This window comes from Natrix helvetica, assembly GCF_964273705.1.
Source record: "Natrix helvetica genome assembly, chromosome: 1".
Lineage (NCBI taxonomy): Eukaryota > Metazoa > Chordata > Lepidosauria > Squamata > Natricidae > Natrix > Natrix helvetica.
The window spans coordinates 61,386,536-61,405,448 of NC_138548.1; the positions used below are offsets into that span (position 1 = coordinate 61,386,536).

At 41.8% G+C, this 18,913-nt stretch overlaps 1 protein-coding gene across 5 annotated transcripts in view; it reads right to left on the reverse strand.

The window, feature by feature from the left end:
• AKAP6 (A-kinase anchoring protein 6) overlaps window positions 1–18,913 on the reverse strand; it is a 294,028-nt gene that overhangs the window by 102,639 nt on the left and 172,476 nt on the right. For all 5 annotated transcript variants that reach the window (XM_081971195.1, XM_081971196.1, XM_081971193.1 and 2 more), the window contains one exon: window positions 2,420–2,568. In XM_081971195.1, the coding sequence (XP_081827321.1) occupies window positions 2,420–2,568 (149 nt within the window). The remainder of the gene's footprint in view (window positions 1–2,419; window positions 2,569–18,913) is intronic.

An 18,913-nucleotide genomic window follows, 5' to 3' on the forward strand; every position in this document is an offset into this window, starting at 1 on the left:
CCAGCTACTTGGAATAGGTGGGTCTTGAGCTTTATCCGGAAGGCGCGGAGGTCAGAGGTGGTCCTAATATCCGGGGGAAGGTCATTCCACAGGGCTGGGCCCGCTACAGAGAAGTCTCTGCTCCTAGACGCCGCCCCCCGACATTGTCTGGTGGATGGCACCTGGAGGAGTCCCTCTCTGTGCGAGCGAATTGGTCGCAGGGATGTATGGGGCAGGATACGATCCCGCAAGTAGCTAGGTCCTGAGCCATGGAGCGCTTTAAAGATCGTTATCAAGACCTTGAAACGCACCCGGTAGACCACAGGGAGCCAGTGCAGCTCGCGCAGGAAAGGTGTCACATGGGAGTACCTTGTACTCCCCATAATTACCCGCGCGGCCGCGTTCTGGACCAACTGTAGTCTCCGAGTGCATTTCAAAGGAAGCCCCATGTAGAGAGCGTTACAGTAGTCCAGGCGAGACGTCACCAGCGCATGTGTGACTGTGCGCAAGGCATCCCGGTCCAATAGGGGGCGCAATTGGTGCACCAGGCGAACCTGGTGGAACACCCCCCTTGCCACGGCCGTCACATGGTCATCCATGGACAGCCGAGCATCCAGGAGGACGCCCAAATTGCGTGCCCGTTCCACCGGGGCAAGTTGTACGCCCCCGATGGCCAGAGATGGAATTAACTGGTTGAACCGGGGGGCCGGAACCCACAGCCAATCCGTCTTGGAGGGGTTGAGCTTGAGTCGGTTGTCATCCATCCAGACCCGTACGGCTTCCACACACCGGGACATCACTTCGACGGCCTCGTTGGGGTGGTTCAGGGTGGAGATGTACAGCTGAGTATCATCAGCGTACAGATGGTATCCCACCCCGAAACCACGGATGATCTCACCCAGCGGCTTCATATATGTGTTGAACAGGAGCGGCGAGAGGACCGACCCCTGTGGCACCCCACAGGTAAGGGGGCTTAGAGTCGACCTCTGCTCCCCTGTCAACACACGTTGCGTCCAGCCGGAAAGGTAGGAGCCGAACCACCATAAAACGGTGCCCCCGCCCCCCAACCCCTCCAGTCGGTGCAACAAGATACCATGGTCGATGGTATCAAAAGCCGCCGAGAGGTCTAATAGGACCAGGATAGAGGAACAACCCCTATCTCTGGCGCTCCAGAGATCATCCACCACAATCACAATCACTCAATTGCAAAAGACAGCTTTATTTGGAATAGCTTGCATCTGTGACAATAGATGCACATGCTGGAAGTAAATAACTTCATTACATGGGTAGTTTTAACCATAGGTTATCCATGCTGGATTACTTCCCGCATGGATATTATAAATGTTTGGTTTTTTTTGGCTTGGTGCCTTTAAAACGTGCAAGTGATGTTGCAACTGACAAAAAAAAGTGAATGACTTATATCATGACTTCTAGCTACACTAAGAGTACCAATATATTGAAGTAATATCATATACACACATTTCCATATGTATACATTCATACATATACATTTGAAAGAGGATGGGGGCAACAACTCTTTAAAAGTCTGGTCACTGTTCAATATTGTACTGTAATTTAGATGTAAAGAATCTCAACAGGCCTACAATAAATGAACTGCACATGGGGGAAATTAAGGCTGTCCTATGACACAAATATATATTTTCTATTTTCCATTACATTATATCCATCTTATTTGAAGGCATCTGAATTTAAAAGCTACATTTTGCTACATATCTCAGAAGTTCCTGATTATGTAGTGACTTCTATTTTGTCTATAATTAATCCCATTTTGCTTCAAAGCTACTGGCCCAGAGATCACCAGCACTGCATTGCAACTAGAAGCCGCGATTATTACAATTAATTACTAGATTATATCAGGTAATCTTTGACATGCCTGAATTGTCAATTTTGCGGAGACATCAGATTGACCATTGCTTGGGGGGGGCGCAGGGGTGGAGTTTGTGAAAGACAGATATTTAGGTTGATGCTGGGCAAAATGCTGGGTTTCATTTAATTTTGTACAAATGAGGCAGAACAAAGTAAAAGCATAAAAATAATGGACCAATGCCAATCAGTGCATTCCAGGATGAAACCTTTAAACAAACTTGGTCAGCTGTAGTTAGTTTGCCTGTTCAGTGATCAAGTAATTTTTGGGAAATGAATTGCAGCAGACTGATATTCTACAGGAAAAAGAGGGGGGAGGGAGGGAGGGAGGGAGGGAGGGAGGGAGGGAGAGAGAGAGAGAGAGAGAGAGAGAGAGAGAGAGAGAGAGAGAGAGAGAGAGAGAGAGAGAGAGAGAGAATATGATGGGTTCCCTGTCTTTTGCCTTAGTAAGAAAAATCTTTCTGGCTAACATAGAAGTGAGGAAGAGAAAATCATGTTTTTAAAAAAGAAGATACAGATCACTGAGAATAAAACAACAAAAAGAATAGTTCCCTACCCATTACTTCCCACTGTGTGAACTTTTGACATATCCGCAAATTCTTCCTTTCGATTGCTGCCGCTGTTGTACTGCTCACTGTATAGCTTTAAGGACATCTGCTCAACAGCATCTCTTTGTGCTTCCAGAAAGCATAGCTGAACCTCTGCCTAGAAAAAGGAAACAATAAGGAATGAAGCCTTGTTTTAATTCATAACACATGCTTATTTAAAGTTGCTGTTTTTAGACTAAATGAATAACTCAGCCAGGATTCATTTACAATGATATTAAGCATTACTGTAATAATTGTTGTATTGATTTTTAATGATGCTGTCTTTATAGAAGTACTGGAGTGGTGGGGGGAGATTATGAACCATGCCTCTTCTCATTAATCATTTAGAGGAAATTTTCTTTCTTGATTAACTGTCTTAGCTATGTTCATTTACTACGAATCAATGTTTTTCCTAGGACCAGTGATATTATCAAGCATCTTTGCTTGATCAAATCATGGGAAAAAGAGAAATAATTTGGAAATCTAAAGAGTTTTACAAAACAGCAAGCATTGTCTGAAAGAATTTTGCTATATACTTGTCCCTGCAACAAGTTAAGGATGCACAGCTATTTGGTGATATTGCAGTTTTGTCATTTGTCAGTTCTAAAAAGTAAATAAACAAATTAGGGCCTTCTTGTCAACAAAAAGCACCTTCCACCTGCACTCAACAACCTTGTATGTATTTGTGCCCACTTACGGAATGCTGACCCTGTTTTCTCAGCCTTTGTCTAAATTCATGGGCTCTACAGCTTTCCTGCATGGTGGAAGTTTTGATGCCAACTGAATATATAATGTGAATTGTTTGGATCTGGCTTAGCATCGGTGAGTGAATCCAACTTTTATGATTTATTGATCGTGGTATATTCTTCACCAGGATTTTTCAACTAGTGCCAGGGGGAATTGTTTAGAAACTTGTGAAACAATCCTCTCAGCTGAAGTGAACATGGAAGCTCATTGAAAACAATCTCTGAATATATTTTATTTCTTTATTTATTTGTATCCCTCTTTTATTATTTTGACAAGTAACTCAAGGTAGCAAAGATATCCAAAACACTTCCTCTTCCTATTTTCCCCACAAAAACAATTGTGTAAGGTGGGTTGAGCTGCGAGAAAATGACTGGCCCACAGTCACCCAGGCAGGCTTTCATTGCTTAGGTGGGATTTGAATGCACAGCTTCCCACTCTCTAGTCTGGTACCTTAACCCGTAGATCAAACCTCCCTCTGTACACATGAAGTAAAGGAAAAGATTCCCCTCGCACATATGTGCTAGTCGTTCCCAACTCTAGGGGGCGGTGCTTATCTCCATTTCAAACCCGAAGAGCCAGCACTGTCCGAAGACTTCTCCGTGGTCATGTGGCTGGCATGACTAAATGCCAAAGGTGAGTGGAATGCTGTTACCTTCCTACCAAAGGTAGTTCCTATTTTTATACTTGCATTTTTACATGCTTTCAAACTGCTAGGTTGGCAGAAACTGGGACAAGTAATGGGAGCTCACTCCATTACATGACACTAGGGATTTGAACCACCGAACTGCCAACCTTTCTGATTGACAAGGTCAGCATCTTAGCCCCTTAACTGCACCCCTCTACACAAATTATTGACTATCAATTTGGAAACACATGTTTGTGTGCTTATGTGAAACAATCTCTTCCTAACCCTAATGGTTTTAGGAAATTTTTCTGGTGATGCTAAGAAAGTTTATCTTGAAGCAATATATGTAGTTTATCATTATATCATTTTTTTAAACAGCTATTTCATTTCCATTACAGTCATGTAAATGCCAGCACATGGATTATAGAATTATTTGTCTTGAATTGCCAAGAATCATTCATTTATTCGTGGGATCATGTTCTACTTAGTAGCTTCATATGCCAATCTCTGTTGTTTGTTTTATTAATAAGGTAAATACAACAGCAGAAAGGTCTCATTGGATCAATCAGCTTTCTAAAGACTACCCAGAAGCCTCAACTTTAAACAAAATGAAATACATTTATCCGGGTGGTTTTTTTTAGACAATTTCCTGATCAAATGAATATAGAATTCTCTTTGGCTTTAAAATGTAGCTACATTATGTATTGCAGCTGTGCTGAGGAGTTGAATTCTGGAGCTCAGCACAGGAGATGATATGGAGATACATTTGGCCGTTTGCCGTGTTTATCCCTGGGTAGCTGGAAAAGTACAGAGGCAGAGGTTGAGTTCAAGAGCACTTGGGGGCCAATATGGCATTGTTTTCATACAACATGTTCCACTAAAATCCTAACGTGCTGATTATAATTACAATGAGCTTCATAAAGAAGCATCAATTTGCAACTTAAGTTGGTCTACCCATATAAAGTATCTATTTCCTAAGTAGGAAGGATTCTATATATAGTTCAGAAATTTTATACAATTGGGAGCCTCACTTGCTACAAAGAACATTAGAGGGGATAGGATTTCTGTTGTTGCTATTGTTGTTATTGTTATTGTTGTTGTTGTTGGACTCGGGAGGCTGAGAATAAATGGGGCACGGCCTGTCAGAGGTGGTATTTACCGGTTCTCTGAACTACTCCAAATTTGCGCTACTGGTTCTCCAGAACTGTCAGAACCTGCTGAATACCACCTCTGGGTGTGCTCCTTATTAACCCAGGTGATGTCTGAGCTGGTATGGCTTTCTGGAATTTACATCTCTCCATATTTTTAATGAGAGAGACACTCTTTGTCTGACTCTTCTGATTTGACCTGTCCAGAACCTCTGGCATAGCTCTCCTCTTCCCCAGAGCCCATGACTCCACAATCACATCAAGATGGTACATCACTGGTAGTTGTTGTTGCTGCTGCTGCTGTTATTATTATTAACATTATGCATATGATGAGGATTGCTGTATGTATGTAAACCTATGCATACAATCCACATAATTATATTCAAAATGTCTGCAGGGGTCTGGCAGTGGCTTAGCAACTGCAATTCAGCAATCCATGCAATTGCCTCTGATGTTGCTTTGTGCAGTTTTTCTAAGGCAGGGGTGTCAAACTGACAGATGGCGGGTTGGATGCATCACACACAGGCCATGCCCACCCCAGCTCCAGGAAGGGAAACATTTCGTGATACGTCACATGCAGAGGTGGGTTCCTACCGATTCGGCTGAACCAGTAGTGGTTTGGCAGCCTGGGTCACTGGAACCGGCAGCAACCCAGGCCTTCCATGCCCCCGAACCAGTTCTCCTACGGGGTTGCCATCTTGATTTCCAGTTCTGCGCATGCACAGAAGAATTGTAATTGCACACATTTTTTTATTTTTTTAATGTTTTGTGCATGTGCAGACCTATTTTTGTACTCAGATGCGCATGAACGAAATCAGCATGCGCATGTTACATTTTTCCATGCACCAAACCGGCAGTAGTGCCGGGAGCAATCCAGCCCTGGTCACATGACTGCAACATGACACCAAGAGTTTGACGCCTGTGTTATAGGGAATCAGAGAATGCATGTCGTGGGCAACCTTGCACAATATGTTTAATAGTTTGCATATCAGCACCACGGTCAAACAAGGGGAATCTTTCCATCCCCATTGATACAGTGCAGGTAGTCTATGGCAAGTATTTATTTGATGTACAGAGAAATTCTGTGGTAGTTAATTAAAAGTATAGAAAGACTTCTTTCCACAAAATACATAGTGATATTTGGGGAAGGGGTTGTGGAGGAGAGGGCTGCAGACTGAAAGTATATTATTTGCCTTGAGTGAAGAAGAATCCAGGTTCTGTTATTGGCTTTCTTGGGAATAGATGGCGAAGAGGTCTCAGCCAGTTGCTGCCAGTCACTGCAGAGCAGGGTCTTCAGGCTTTCTAGCTGGAGGCTTGTGGGCACGTTTGGAATTTTGACATGTTGAGGGTTTCAAAATTTGTGCTGTCACAAAATGGGTGTGTGGGCTGGATTTTTGAAGTACAAAATAGCTGTCAGAGGCATGTAGCCAGATAGACATAAAGCACTGGCAGAGCTATCAGCTCTAACACCCACTCTTGAAAGACACAGTCAACTCCAAAGCTCCTGTTTTACATTTTCCTAGGCAGCCAAATACTGAACACATCCAAACAAAGAATTGCCGTAGTTACCCTTCAGATTTATTTTTTCCTGAAGAAACTTCTGGAGCTTGTGACTCACAGATGTCAGTAGGCCTTTTTTTTTGTGTTATTCAAAATTGCCTGTCATTGTTGTTTTCAGGAGAACTTTCCAATAAAACATCCACAATAGTAGTTATGTACCCTGCAAAACCCTCCACCAAGAATGGTATCTGGTTTCATAAATTATCAGTTCTGTCCAAGGTCATTCCAGGGGTAATCTGTTCTGGTTTCTTTTCCAGTTTTGAAGTATGATTTAAGTAGATGGGATTTTATCCTCCCACTATCCTGGAAACAACTCACAGAGATAGACTGTATTTACCAAGTTGCAGCAACATTAGACAGTTAGGAAAGAATGAGCAGGGTTTTGAAAAATGAACTATTTAAAAGCAATGTTTTGAAGCAATGTTTCAAACTTGGCAACTTTAAGACTTGTGGACTTCAACTCCTAGAATCCTTCCAGAATTCTCCAGCCAGCATAGCTGGCTGGAGAATTCTGGGAGTTGAAGTCCACAAGTCTTAAAGTTGCCAAGTTTGGAAACCCCTGTTTTAATACTGCTTTAAAGTATGATGCTAAAGTATGATGAAATTTATAGCCAAGACCACCCTAGAATGCCACCTTTCACTATAGTAGTTTCTTCTAAAGGAAGACACAGATAGTCACTAGGAATTACAATACTCTTTACAGAATACAGTGCAGCTCATTGTTAGAGTTCAAGCATTAAGCTACGAGATTTCACTCACTTATCTTTTCCATAAAATCAATGAGCTATTAAACCAATTTTACCAAGAACTAAAAGGCAAGACAAGAAACAATGCTGAAAATTAACCAAGAAGAGAAGCAACCTAGAATGAAGGAGAAATTTCCTAACGGTGAGAGCAATCAACCAATGGAATAGCTTGCCTTCAGAAGTTGTGGTTGCTCCAATACGGGATGCTTTTAAGAAGAGATTGGACAACAATTTGTCTGAAATGGTATAGAGCAGGGTGGTCAAATGCCTGGCCCATGGGCTGGATGTGTCAGGTGCTGGCCATCCTCATGACCAGTCGAGCAAAGGGGGAAAATATCCTGATACATCATGTGACACTGCTGTGATGACATGAGTTTGACACCCCTGGTAGAGGGACTCCTGCTGAAGTAGAGCGTTGGACTAGAAGTCCTCTGAGGCCCCTTCCAACTCTATTATTCTATGTTTTGTGTTGAATTAGTTAACTAAATATATCACAAAAGTCAAGGCTTAGGATGAGAGACAAATTAATAATGATTAGAAGTTATGGAAAAATGAAGGATTCTTCTCCTCAAATCATTCCATCATTCCGAATATTTTGGAAGTGGAATGTTGGAATTACTGATGATGATTTGAGTATTCTGGCCTGACTGGAGATACTGGAAACATTGCACTCAATATTTCTCTTGTTGCCATGGGGTTTCACACAAGTATCAAAGCTGCTGTGGCAAAATCAGTTAGAATGCCAAAGCGATCTAGAGCAATAGATTGCAATCAGACAAGAAGAATTTGAATTAGATCAGTTAAATCACATCCTGCCCCATACATCCCTGCGGCCGATTCGCTCTCACAGGGAGGGACTCCTCCGGGTGCCGTCCACTAGGCAGTGCCAGCGGGCGACGCCCAGGAGTAGGGCCTTCTCTGTGATGGGCCCGACCCTCTGGAATGACCTCCCCCCCGACATTAGAATAACAACCGATCTCCGCTCCTTCCGTAATAAACTAAAGACCCACCTGTTTAATTTAGCTGGCCTGGCCTAACTGTAGCTTTTGTGTCCCTCTAGCCTGTATTTTAAATTTTAAATGTTTAGGGATAGATTTTATAGGTTGTTTTAATTTTTAACTATATTGTACAGCCTATCATATAATTTGTTTTAATGGGTATTTATAATTATTTAAGTTTGTATATTGTTTTATTGTGGTCTGTACACCGCCCCGAGTCCCTTTGGGGAGAGGGGACGGTCTATAAATTAAATAAAATTAAATAAAATTAAATTAAAGCATTTTGCTTCAGTTAAATAACATGATATTCTGAACTACCACAACTCATCTCAGAATTCCAAAAACTCAATTAAAGAACAGGCTTCATCTGGATCCAATGCTCAAAAGTGGGATTGCCTCAGTTGTGGGGAGGGGTGCTAGATAATAGAAACATTGGTAATGGTTTACCCCAAGGTCCTCTGTTCCAGTGATAACAGAGATTCAATGTGATTGGTCGAAGGGTCTGACAGCTCCCTATAAAAGGGCTGCTGTCAGACTGAACCTTTGCTGGATAGTACATAGTTGACTTGTGCTAATAAAGAGCTGTTTGTTACTCTGAAGCCTGAATGTGCCTTCATTCACCCGATCTAACACTGGTGACGAAGGTGTGATTGGAAGGCAACTAGGCAGAAAAAAAAGAGCACGACAATCCAGCGAGTCAATCCAGCCCGGAGCACAGCGTGGTATCGAGCAGCCAGCTTTGAGTGGCAAATTCAAATGCGCTCAGGAACACAAGATGACAATGCACGTCCCACCGACTCCATACAACCCAGTCATCGAACACTGGGAATCCTACATGATGAGGTTCAATTGCTTCCTCGAAGCCAATGACCTCATGGGCCTTTCTGAAGGCCGGAAAAAGAATATGTTCCTGAGCTACTGCAGATCAGAGGTGTTTGAGACGGTGAAGGATTTGTCTGAGCCAACGCCACTCCAATCTGCCGCTTGGTCGGTTCTACAACAGACACTGAGAACACACTACACTCCCAGACCATCTAAATACGTCTGGAGGCACAAATTCAACATCCGTAACAAAAAAGAAGGGGAATCCATCAACAAATACGTTGCAGCACTCAGAAAGGCTGTAGCGTACTGCGAGTTTAGAGATCTTGATGAACTACTACTTGACTGCATCATATGGGTGTTAGGGACATTGGCCTGCAGAGGAGGTTATTAGCAAAAACTAATCTTACTCTCCAAATTGCCATAGATGAAGCCAGGGCTACTGAGTCTTCAATTAAATCAACGGAAACCCTGCAGCACCAAAATAGTCCAAAGAGTGCGTGGAAGAGAGCAGGCATACATCACGACGCCACAGAGCCTGAAGGCTCGGAGAGCGAAGGTGACAGCTACTGCATGTGCAGTGATCACATCAAGCCTGCGCGAAAAATTGAACTGTGTTTCCCACCTTGAGCCGGCTGCGGAGAAAACCACCTCAGAACACATTGCCATTTCCACAATGCCATTTGTCAATGCTGCGAACGCAAGGGGCACATCGCCAAGGTCTACAGAAGTGATAGCCCCGCTACAACCTGGAAGCCCATAAGCATACCTAACCACCTATTAGAGGCCCAACCAAGGGGCATGACAGCCGCCACCATGGCGAACAGAAGGTGACACCAGAGTCACCTACCATACCTCCATAGGCCAAGTCCGCACGAAGTGGCCAAAAAAGCTGAAAGTCACAGTCCTCATTGAGGACTCTCCATGCAATATGGAGATTGACACGGAGTCATCCTTGACCATAATGTCTTGGGCAGCACTCAAACAGGCTATCCCTAGCCTTAAAAAGCATCATCTGCGGGTTCCAGACATCCGCCTTCGTGACTACCAGGGGAACCGAGTCACTATCGTGGGCCAGGGGACTTTCTGGGTGAGGTTCAAGACCTTCTGCGGCCAGCTACCAGTGACGGTAGTCAACAGAGACCTACAGAGCATCCTGGGGCTTGACTGGTTCGAAGCCCTGGGCCTAGAAGTGAGCGGAATCAATGCCATACGAGACGAAAGCATTGAGGAATTCCTTAAGGAGTTCGAGGATGTCTTCGGCACCAGTCTAGGTAAGTATGACGGGACTCCAATATCTTTTAACTTGGACCCCAATGTAGCCCCCATCAGGATAAAACCCAGGAGAGTACTTTACCTCTCCGTCCTAAAATTGATTTGGAACTAGACAAATTAATTGGCCAGGGAATCCTAGAGTCGGTAGATCACGCACGCTAGGAGACCCCCGCAGTGACACTATCAAGCCTGACGGGTCTGTCCGCATCTGCACAGATTACAAGTGCACGATAAACAAAGTTTTGCAGCAAAGCTCTTATTCTGTACCCATTGTACAGCATTTACTGCAGTCATTAGGTCCCGGAAACTTATTTGCAAAATTAGATATGGCGCAGGCATACCAGCAGTTGCCTGTAGATGGTGCCATGGCAGAGGCCCAAACCATCGTAACGCACAGGGGTGCATTCAAATGCACCTGCCTTCAATTCGGAGTTAGTATCGCCCTTGGATTGTTCCAAAGCGTCATGGAACGGCTTTTGCAGGGGATTCCAGGGGCTGTCCTCTATTTTGATGACATATTGGTATTGGCTGCAAATAAGGTGCAATTATTTAAAAGATTGAGAACTGTTCTGAACAGAATCAGAGACAAAGGCCTCTGCCTCAGAAAAGAAAAATGCCAAATTAACGTGCCAAGGGTTGAATTCCTAGGGTACCTCATCGACGGCTCTGGGATTCACCCGACCAACAAAAAAATTAAGGCAATCCAGGATGCCCCTATACCTCACAATCAGACCGAACTGCAGGCATTCCTCGGGCTCCTTAACTTTTACAACGCTTTTCTCAAGCAGAACGCCACGGTTGCTGAGCCTTTGCCTAATGTGTGATGCTTCCCCGTTTGGCGTAGGAGCCATCCTCAGCCATCGCATTCCCAATGGAACATGTGACGCTTCCCTGTTTGGTGTAGGAGCCATCCTCAGCCATCGCATTCCCAATGGAACTGAGGCGCCCATCGCCTACTACTCATGAACATTGACTGCTGCCGAGCAGAACTACAGCCAACTGGACCGTGAGGCTCTGGCTGCAGTCGTCAATGTGAAACGGTTCCATGAGTACATCTACTGCCGTGACTTTGAACTTATCATGGACCACAAACCATTGTTGGAATTGCTGGCTGGGGACCGGCCAACCCCTGCTTCTTTGTTGCCATGAATGACAAGATGGACAATCTTCCTCGCAGCCTATAGTTATCACCTCATCCATCGACCTGGCTCTACCTTGGGGTATGCCAATGCCTTGAGTCGATGCCCACTGCCTGAACTGCTTGCAGACCCTATCCCTGAGACGCCAGTCCTCCTCATTGACTGTCTTGAGCCTGGCCCTGTCTTGTCTTGTGACTTTGCCCGCCACTCAGCAAAAGACTCTACATTCCGACAGGTTTTGAACTGGGTGTGGAGGGGGTTGCCTAAGGGGCCTGTGGGGTCTGAATTTAAAATGTTTTACTGCAAACGTGATGAACTGTCAGTAATAAATGGTTGTTTACTGTGGGGAGACCAGGTCGTTGTTCCACCCAAACTGTGCATTGCAGTATTAGAGGCTTTACATGTAGGGCATCCTGGAATTGTCAGGATGAAGTCTTTGGCTAGGAATTATGTGTGGTGGCCTTACATGGACAGGGAGATCAAAGAATGGGTGGCTACCTGTACACCGTGCCAGGAGTCCAGACCAGCTCCCCCAGAGGCGCCCGCTAAGGAGTGGGAGCGACCTCAAGCACCATGGTCTAGGATGCACATTGACTTTGCTGGCCCAGTTCATGGCCAGACATTTCTCGTAGTTTTGGACACCTACTCGAAATGGTAAGAGGTAGTCCAGATGACCTCCACTACAGCAGAAGTGGTCATCAAGGTGTTACAAAGACTTCTCCACTCACGGCCTGCCCGATGTTTTGGTCTCTGACAACGGGCCCCAATTTACAGCCATGCAATTCTAGACCTATTTAGCAGCACAGGGAATCAGACATGCCCTGGTCGCTCCATTCCATCCGGCTTCCAATGGTCAGGCGGAGAGAATGGTGAGATCTGCAAAAGAAGCTCTATCCAGGATGGCCCGGGAGATTGGCAAACACGGGTTGATCAATTCCTCCTCATACAGCACATCACACCAAGTGCCAACACTGGTAGAAGCCCTTCTGAGATTCTAAAGGGTCGCCGGCTAAGGTCCCGCTTAGACCAGCTACACCCAAACTACTCTGCCACGTCGCCCTCAGATTCGACTGGCAAAATAAGAAACTTTAGCGTAGGGGATCAAGTTTATGCCCACAACTACACTGGGTGAACTTTTTGGATTCCTGCCACAGTAATAGGCATCACCGGGCCTCACTCTTACCTATTAGAGCTCAAGGACAGTCAAAATTGGAGACGGCACATTGACCAATTCCCTGGCCGCATCTCCAACGCCAGTCTTAGGCAACCAGAGGTAACTCCTGCACAAGTTAGCCAAAGGCCTACACAAAAGGAGTATGAATTCACTCCTTCCACAGATAACTCAATCCCGAAGGTACCAGGGCACTTATTTGTAAGTGTTGCAGGTGTGCAGCGAGTTCCAAGCGAACTGGCTCTAGAAACTCCGGCCGCGGCCTGTGAGAAGTTCCAGGAGCTTCCACCAGGTGAAGCCGTGGAGACAACAGGTCCATCTGACCTGACTGAAGAACACCCACCAACTGAACTGCGCAGGTCTGGGTGAGCCACCAGAAAGCCCACCTACCTGCATGACTATGTCACAAGTTGGTTGAGCCCATCTAAGAGGGGAGGGGTGCTAGACATTAGAAACATTGGTAAAGGTTTACACCAAGGTCCTCTGTTCCAGTGGGAATGGAGATTCAATCTGATTGGTTGAAAGGTCTGACAGCTCCCTATAAAAGGGCTGCTGTCAGACTGAATCTTCGCTGGATTGTACATAGTTGACTTGCCCTAATAAAGAGCTGTTTGCTACTCTGAAGCCTGAGTGTGCCTTCATTCACCCGATCTAACAAGATCCTTGCTTAAAGAGCTGCGTAGTCCTCACTTAACAATACAACCAGAACTGCTGGAACTGTTGTCATTTAGCAGCATAGTTTTTTGACTTATGATCACTTTGCTTGACAACAGTGTTTCCAGCCCCAGTTAGAATCATTAAACAAGAGTACCTGCTTGTTTGTCCTCCACTTTATCAACTGCTTTTTCAACACTATATGTAATGTTTTATCCAGCTACTTGCAAATGTTTTAGTGTGCACAAATCTAAGCAGAAGTGGGGCTCAAAGAGCTCTTTCTGATTTTTATATGAAGTTATCTATCACATGGCCACTGTACTTAAGACTCTTTTCCCATGCCAACAGCTCATGTTCTACTGATATCATTACAATTTCAGAGAGGTTCTGAAAACATCAAGTACGTATTGATTATTTTACTTTTCAAAAAGCACTTCTGTATCTACAGAGGCTACTGCAAAGCTCAAAAGTCAAGAAAAAAATTAAAATCATGCACATTATAATGATATTTCAAAGTTATAAAGATGTTATAGGTTACTTGGCTGTTTCTGCATCTTGTCTGCTAATTATACTTGCAAATCATTTTAGTGAGAAATAAGATTTGGTGTTTTGGGGAGAAAACAATTAATGTATCTGTTTGGAGATGATTCTGGAAAGCAGTCAAAGTTGAAGTAAACCTGATTTCCAATGGGATGTCATTCCAAAGGACCAATGCTGCCACTGAAGATCAGTTCCTCCAAGCCACAGTCTTCCTCATCTCCCTAAAGTGGAAATCTGCTAGTAGCTTCTCATGGTTAGACTGAACTGGCCAGGCCAATTCCAATGGAAGAATGAGGTCTTGCAGATAATTTGGTCCTAAACCATTAGGTTTTCTACATTAGCAGCAGCACTCTTGATAGGGTATAACCTATGCAGTACCCACAGCACAGATGTAATTTGTCAGCTTCGTAAAAAGCATCCCCATATTGCAGGCGTCTAAATGTGTGATGCAAGAATATGGATCACTGAAGCAAGATCTTCTTGTCCCAGCTAGAGCCACAGTTGATGCACCAGTTGAACCTCAGGGAAAGCCATGTTGTTCTATAGGAGGATAGGCTTTGGGATTAGACTGTTCTAATCCCAATCTGGAAGATCCCCAAATCATGGATCTGCTTTTTCAGGGACAGTGCTATCCCACAAAGGATACCACTGGAGCAAAGAACTTTGATGGTAATGCCAGAGAATATCAGGTTTATCTGGCATGAAAGGGGAGCAACCAGAAGGAACAATTAAAGGTGGAAAGTGTATCTGCCACTGCCTCCTTCAAGGCTGCTGGCAACACCCCCTCCCACATTATGTTAACAGCCTTATACATCCAAGAAACTAGCCCCCTCCAGCTGCAATGACCAATTTGCTGACTGATGTTTATTTGCATGGTCATATCACACCTCTTCTGTGAGCTTGCATTGGGTAGCAATAAATTTCTAGATGCAATCCAAAGTGCTAGGTTTGGCTACATGGCTTGATGTCAGCATACTTTCAAGACTGGTTCCAAAAGTAGAAATTTAAAACAAATAGATACCAGTCTTTTAAATATCCCTTAATGGGTTTTTAATGAATAAGTGCACAGTGATACAAAGAGTGCATGTATCTTTCAATCAGACAGCATAGGTGAGAAATAATATTTCCCAGATACAACCCTTCATAATTAATGCTATCAATATGTGATAGATTACTATATATGTGATTGACAGACAGACAGATACTTACATTTACCCTGTGATATCACTGGGTAATATGACTGTGATATGACAGAATATCACTGTGATATGACTGACATCATTTTTTTCCATATTATTTTGTCAACACTTGGGAGAATTATTTTGAAATATATTTATTTGTCTGCTATGTTTTATGCTGCTTTGCTACCAGTGTTCAAGAAAGCTAGCAGATATTGTAAGTAAATAAACATCTCTTTCCAAAACAATGGCTGCTCTCAGATGAAATGTTTCTGAGCTTTGTATTTTTATGATGTGAATTTGGGAAACTGGTTTATTATTTAATATTTATTCATTTCTAACATTTCTATCACAAATTGCTACAGTAAGAATATTCGGTGTGTGATAGAGTGCAAATCCATTGCTCTGCTACATTTACTGTGCAGCTGTGATCAAATCATTGTCTCCCAAAGATCTGTAGTAAGAATTTCTTGCATGGATGAGCAAGATATGAATTGCAAAACACCTAGGGGGGAAAAGGGAAAAGACTAAAAGACCACATTGTTGTAGACTTAGTATAATACTCCAAATCTTAGGGCAACATTAGAGATTTACTGAAGAGAAAGTCCAGGTTTAAAACCTAGAAGAAGCATCTAATATTTATCAATTCCTTTGCAGCTTCCCAAATCACATGCCATTGTACATATCTGTTTATAGAATGGATGAATGAACAAATTGCTAAATTTATAGAATGAATGTCTGGAAAAGTTCTCCAGCCTTCAGGAACAGATAGTGAACTGTGGCTGCAAAATAAAAATAAAATAAAAGGAGACTAGAAAAGCTAATTCTGTGAAATTGTTTAGGTGAGGTTCATTTTCATGAATAAAAGTTAGGATTCAACCAATATTTCAAAGCATTTATTATTTTAAACCTCAGTTCATTTTATGAAACACTGATCATATATCTTCTTAATAGGCATACTCTCTCTTCCTCATTGCAGATAACTACCAAATATATCAGTTGTTAGAAAGCTCTAGTGGTCACGTCATTATATTTTATTCTTTTTAGTGTTACATAATCAAAAGACAGTGTCACACTTGCAGATATATTGGCTCAAAAATATGTCTTTCAATATTCATAATCCATCCCACTACAAGAAATTTGAATGGAAAACTAGTTGTAAAAAGCCTTTTCCTGGCAATTGGAAACCAGTATTTTGAAAAAAAATTTCCACGCACAAATGGAATTTCAGATTGCACGAATCAACCTTTTGTCTCAAAATAGGCCGCAATGTATCACTGTAGCTAAAATTATCTGCGAAAGCATTGTCCACCAGTGAAATGGGCAGGATTTCTCATTCTGCAAGGAATTCCAGAAGGACCTCATAGAGCAGGACAATCATATTTGGGATGGGGAATTTCAGGATGTAGAGTGACGTCAATAAGTTTCTTGATCATGATCAGCAACAACAACTCACACTATCTTTTGATATTATGGGAAGTGCAGCCGAAATACAGCCTTTTCCGACCGGGTGCCTTTAATTATTTTAGATTCTGTCAGGCCCTGCCAGCATAATAGGGTTGATGGAAGTTGGAGCCCAAATCATGTTGGAACCCCATACTGGGGAAAACAAACTAGTGATTTATTCATCCTGCTAGCAGCAGTTATTTAGAAATTCATGCAGAGGATTTACTCAAGCTGTTTTCACATTAAAAGCTGGCACATGTCCCCAAATCGGTTTTCCTTTGGCTGCTACAAAGATACATCACTGACACATCCAGTCAACGGCACTCCTTGTAATGTCCAGAGCCTCTCTAAAAAAATACAACTCTTCTAAAAATAAACTATTTATATTGGTGAGAGGTCAGCTTCTCTGGTGCTGCTGAATTCTTGGCAATTTGCATACCATTAAAGCATTAGCAGTAATGTTTGGAAAATGTAATTTTAAAGCTGTGCAGTTAAAGATGTTTGCTGAATTGTAAGCATCTATGACAGCTGGGAAATTTGTTAACACTCTGCTAGTTACACTATTTGTGCCTTAGACTGGGAGGCAGTAAACAAATCCCCCTTTCTTTTTCTACAGCAATGAATGCCATTTTAATACAAGAGAAGGTATTCTAAAACCTTTTTTTTTCTTCATAGCAAAGTGTTTATGAAGGTGACATGTCTTCTTATTTTCAATATTTTGCATTCCATAAAATATTTTTTTAATGTAGTTGATTTACTTATTTTCAGCCAGGGGTGCAGTTTATATTTTAGTGCCTGGGGAAAAAGGATGCAGATCATTCTAAAACAACTTTTCTTATTTAATTGCTTATCTTACTTCTACTGGACTTACCATGCAAAGTCTAGGTAACATTAAGATCATTACACACACACACACACACACACACACACACAAACACCATCAGTTCAGATTACTGTAATGTTCACAGCAAGCAATCACGAATGGAAGATGCATAAGGAGAATAAATAAAGTGCCTCTCTTTTATCTGGTTCAGCTACTGCTTCTGTCTACTGCAGACATATACCCATAATGGTAAAGATCGTAATTATTCAGATGCAATATCAAAAAATTATTAGAGTAGCATAGAAATTGGGCAAAAGAGTCATTCTTGAATAATGGCAGAGGGATACAAGTAGGAACAACAGGCTTTATTTTCCATATGAATAACAACAATTTAGTTATCAAAAAGGAGTGAGAGCTCTGGTCCTATAGAGTCCTTAAATATTAAAAATTTAGCCTCCTATGGCTCTAATACTGTTTTTCCTAGAGATCCAGAATGCACAGTAACACTCAGCCTAGGGCCTATATCCTTATTTCAAAGAGAATCATTCAAATCCCAACCTCCACCCTGTCAGGAATCTTGACTTTGAGCTGCTAACGCGGAATATATATATATATATATATATATATATATATATATATATATATATATATATATATATATATATATATATATATATATATATATATATATATATATATATATATATATATATATATATATATATATATATATATATATATATATATATATATATATATATATATATATATATATATATATATATATATATATATATATATATATATATATATATATATATATATATATATATATATATATATATATATATATATATATATATATATATATATATATATATAATCATTTGATGAATATTTACTTCTTCCTTTAGCACTAGGAGATTTCAAAATGAAGAACTGCTGAATCAAATCATTTTATTTTTCTGTCTTTGTGCCAACACCAATTTACTATCCTCCAGAAAGTTCCTGAACAAGACATCCCAAATGGCAAAGTTGTTGGTTTTTCCTGTCAGTCATAACAGGATGCCAGCAGGGAGCCTTAATCATTTCTTCTCGTATTGTTAGCGCATCAGAAAGACATAGTTTGATTTAGTTCAGTAGAAAAAGTAATCTCATCTTATTTAGACATATCATAGAATGTTTGTGTATTTATTTCTTGAGTGAGAAAGAGCAGTTTGCCCAATTCTGCTGCTGTGTCAACCTATTATAAGTTAAATGCTTACTCCTTTTGGCTCTCTCAAAAAACAGAATTTATAGTGTGTTTTGAATGCAAGGAAACCCTGGGAACACTAAGAAAACAAAGAGCTCTAAACATGTACTCTCTTCATTGATGCCCCCCCCCCCCTAAAAATGACAAGCAAGTTCTAGCTGACTGCTGTAATAATGTTTAAAACTTTGCAATGTTATCCAGTACAGAAATGAATGTTGCTCCCCAAACAAAAGCTATTAAAATGCAATTGTACTTAGGTGCTGTTTTTATTAACAGTATATACTTACTTTTAATATAAGGAGTTTTTTTAAAAAAGAAACTATATATTTAAAGTTAACA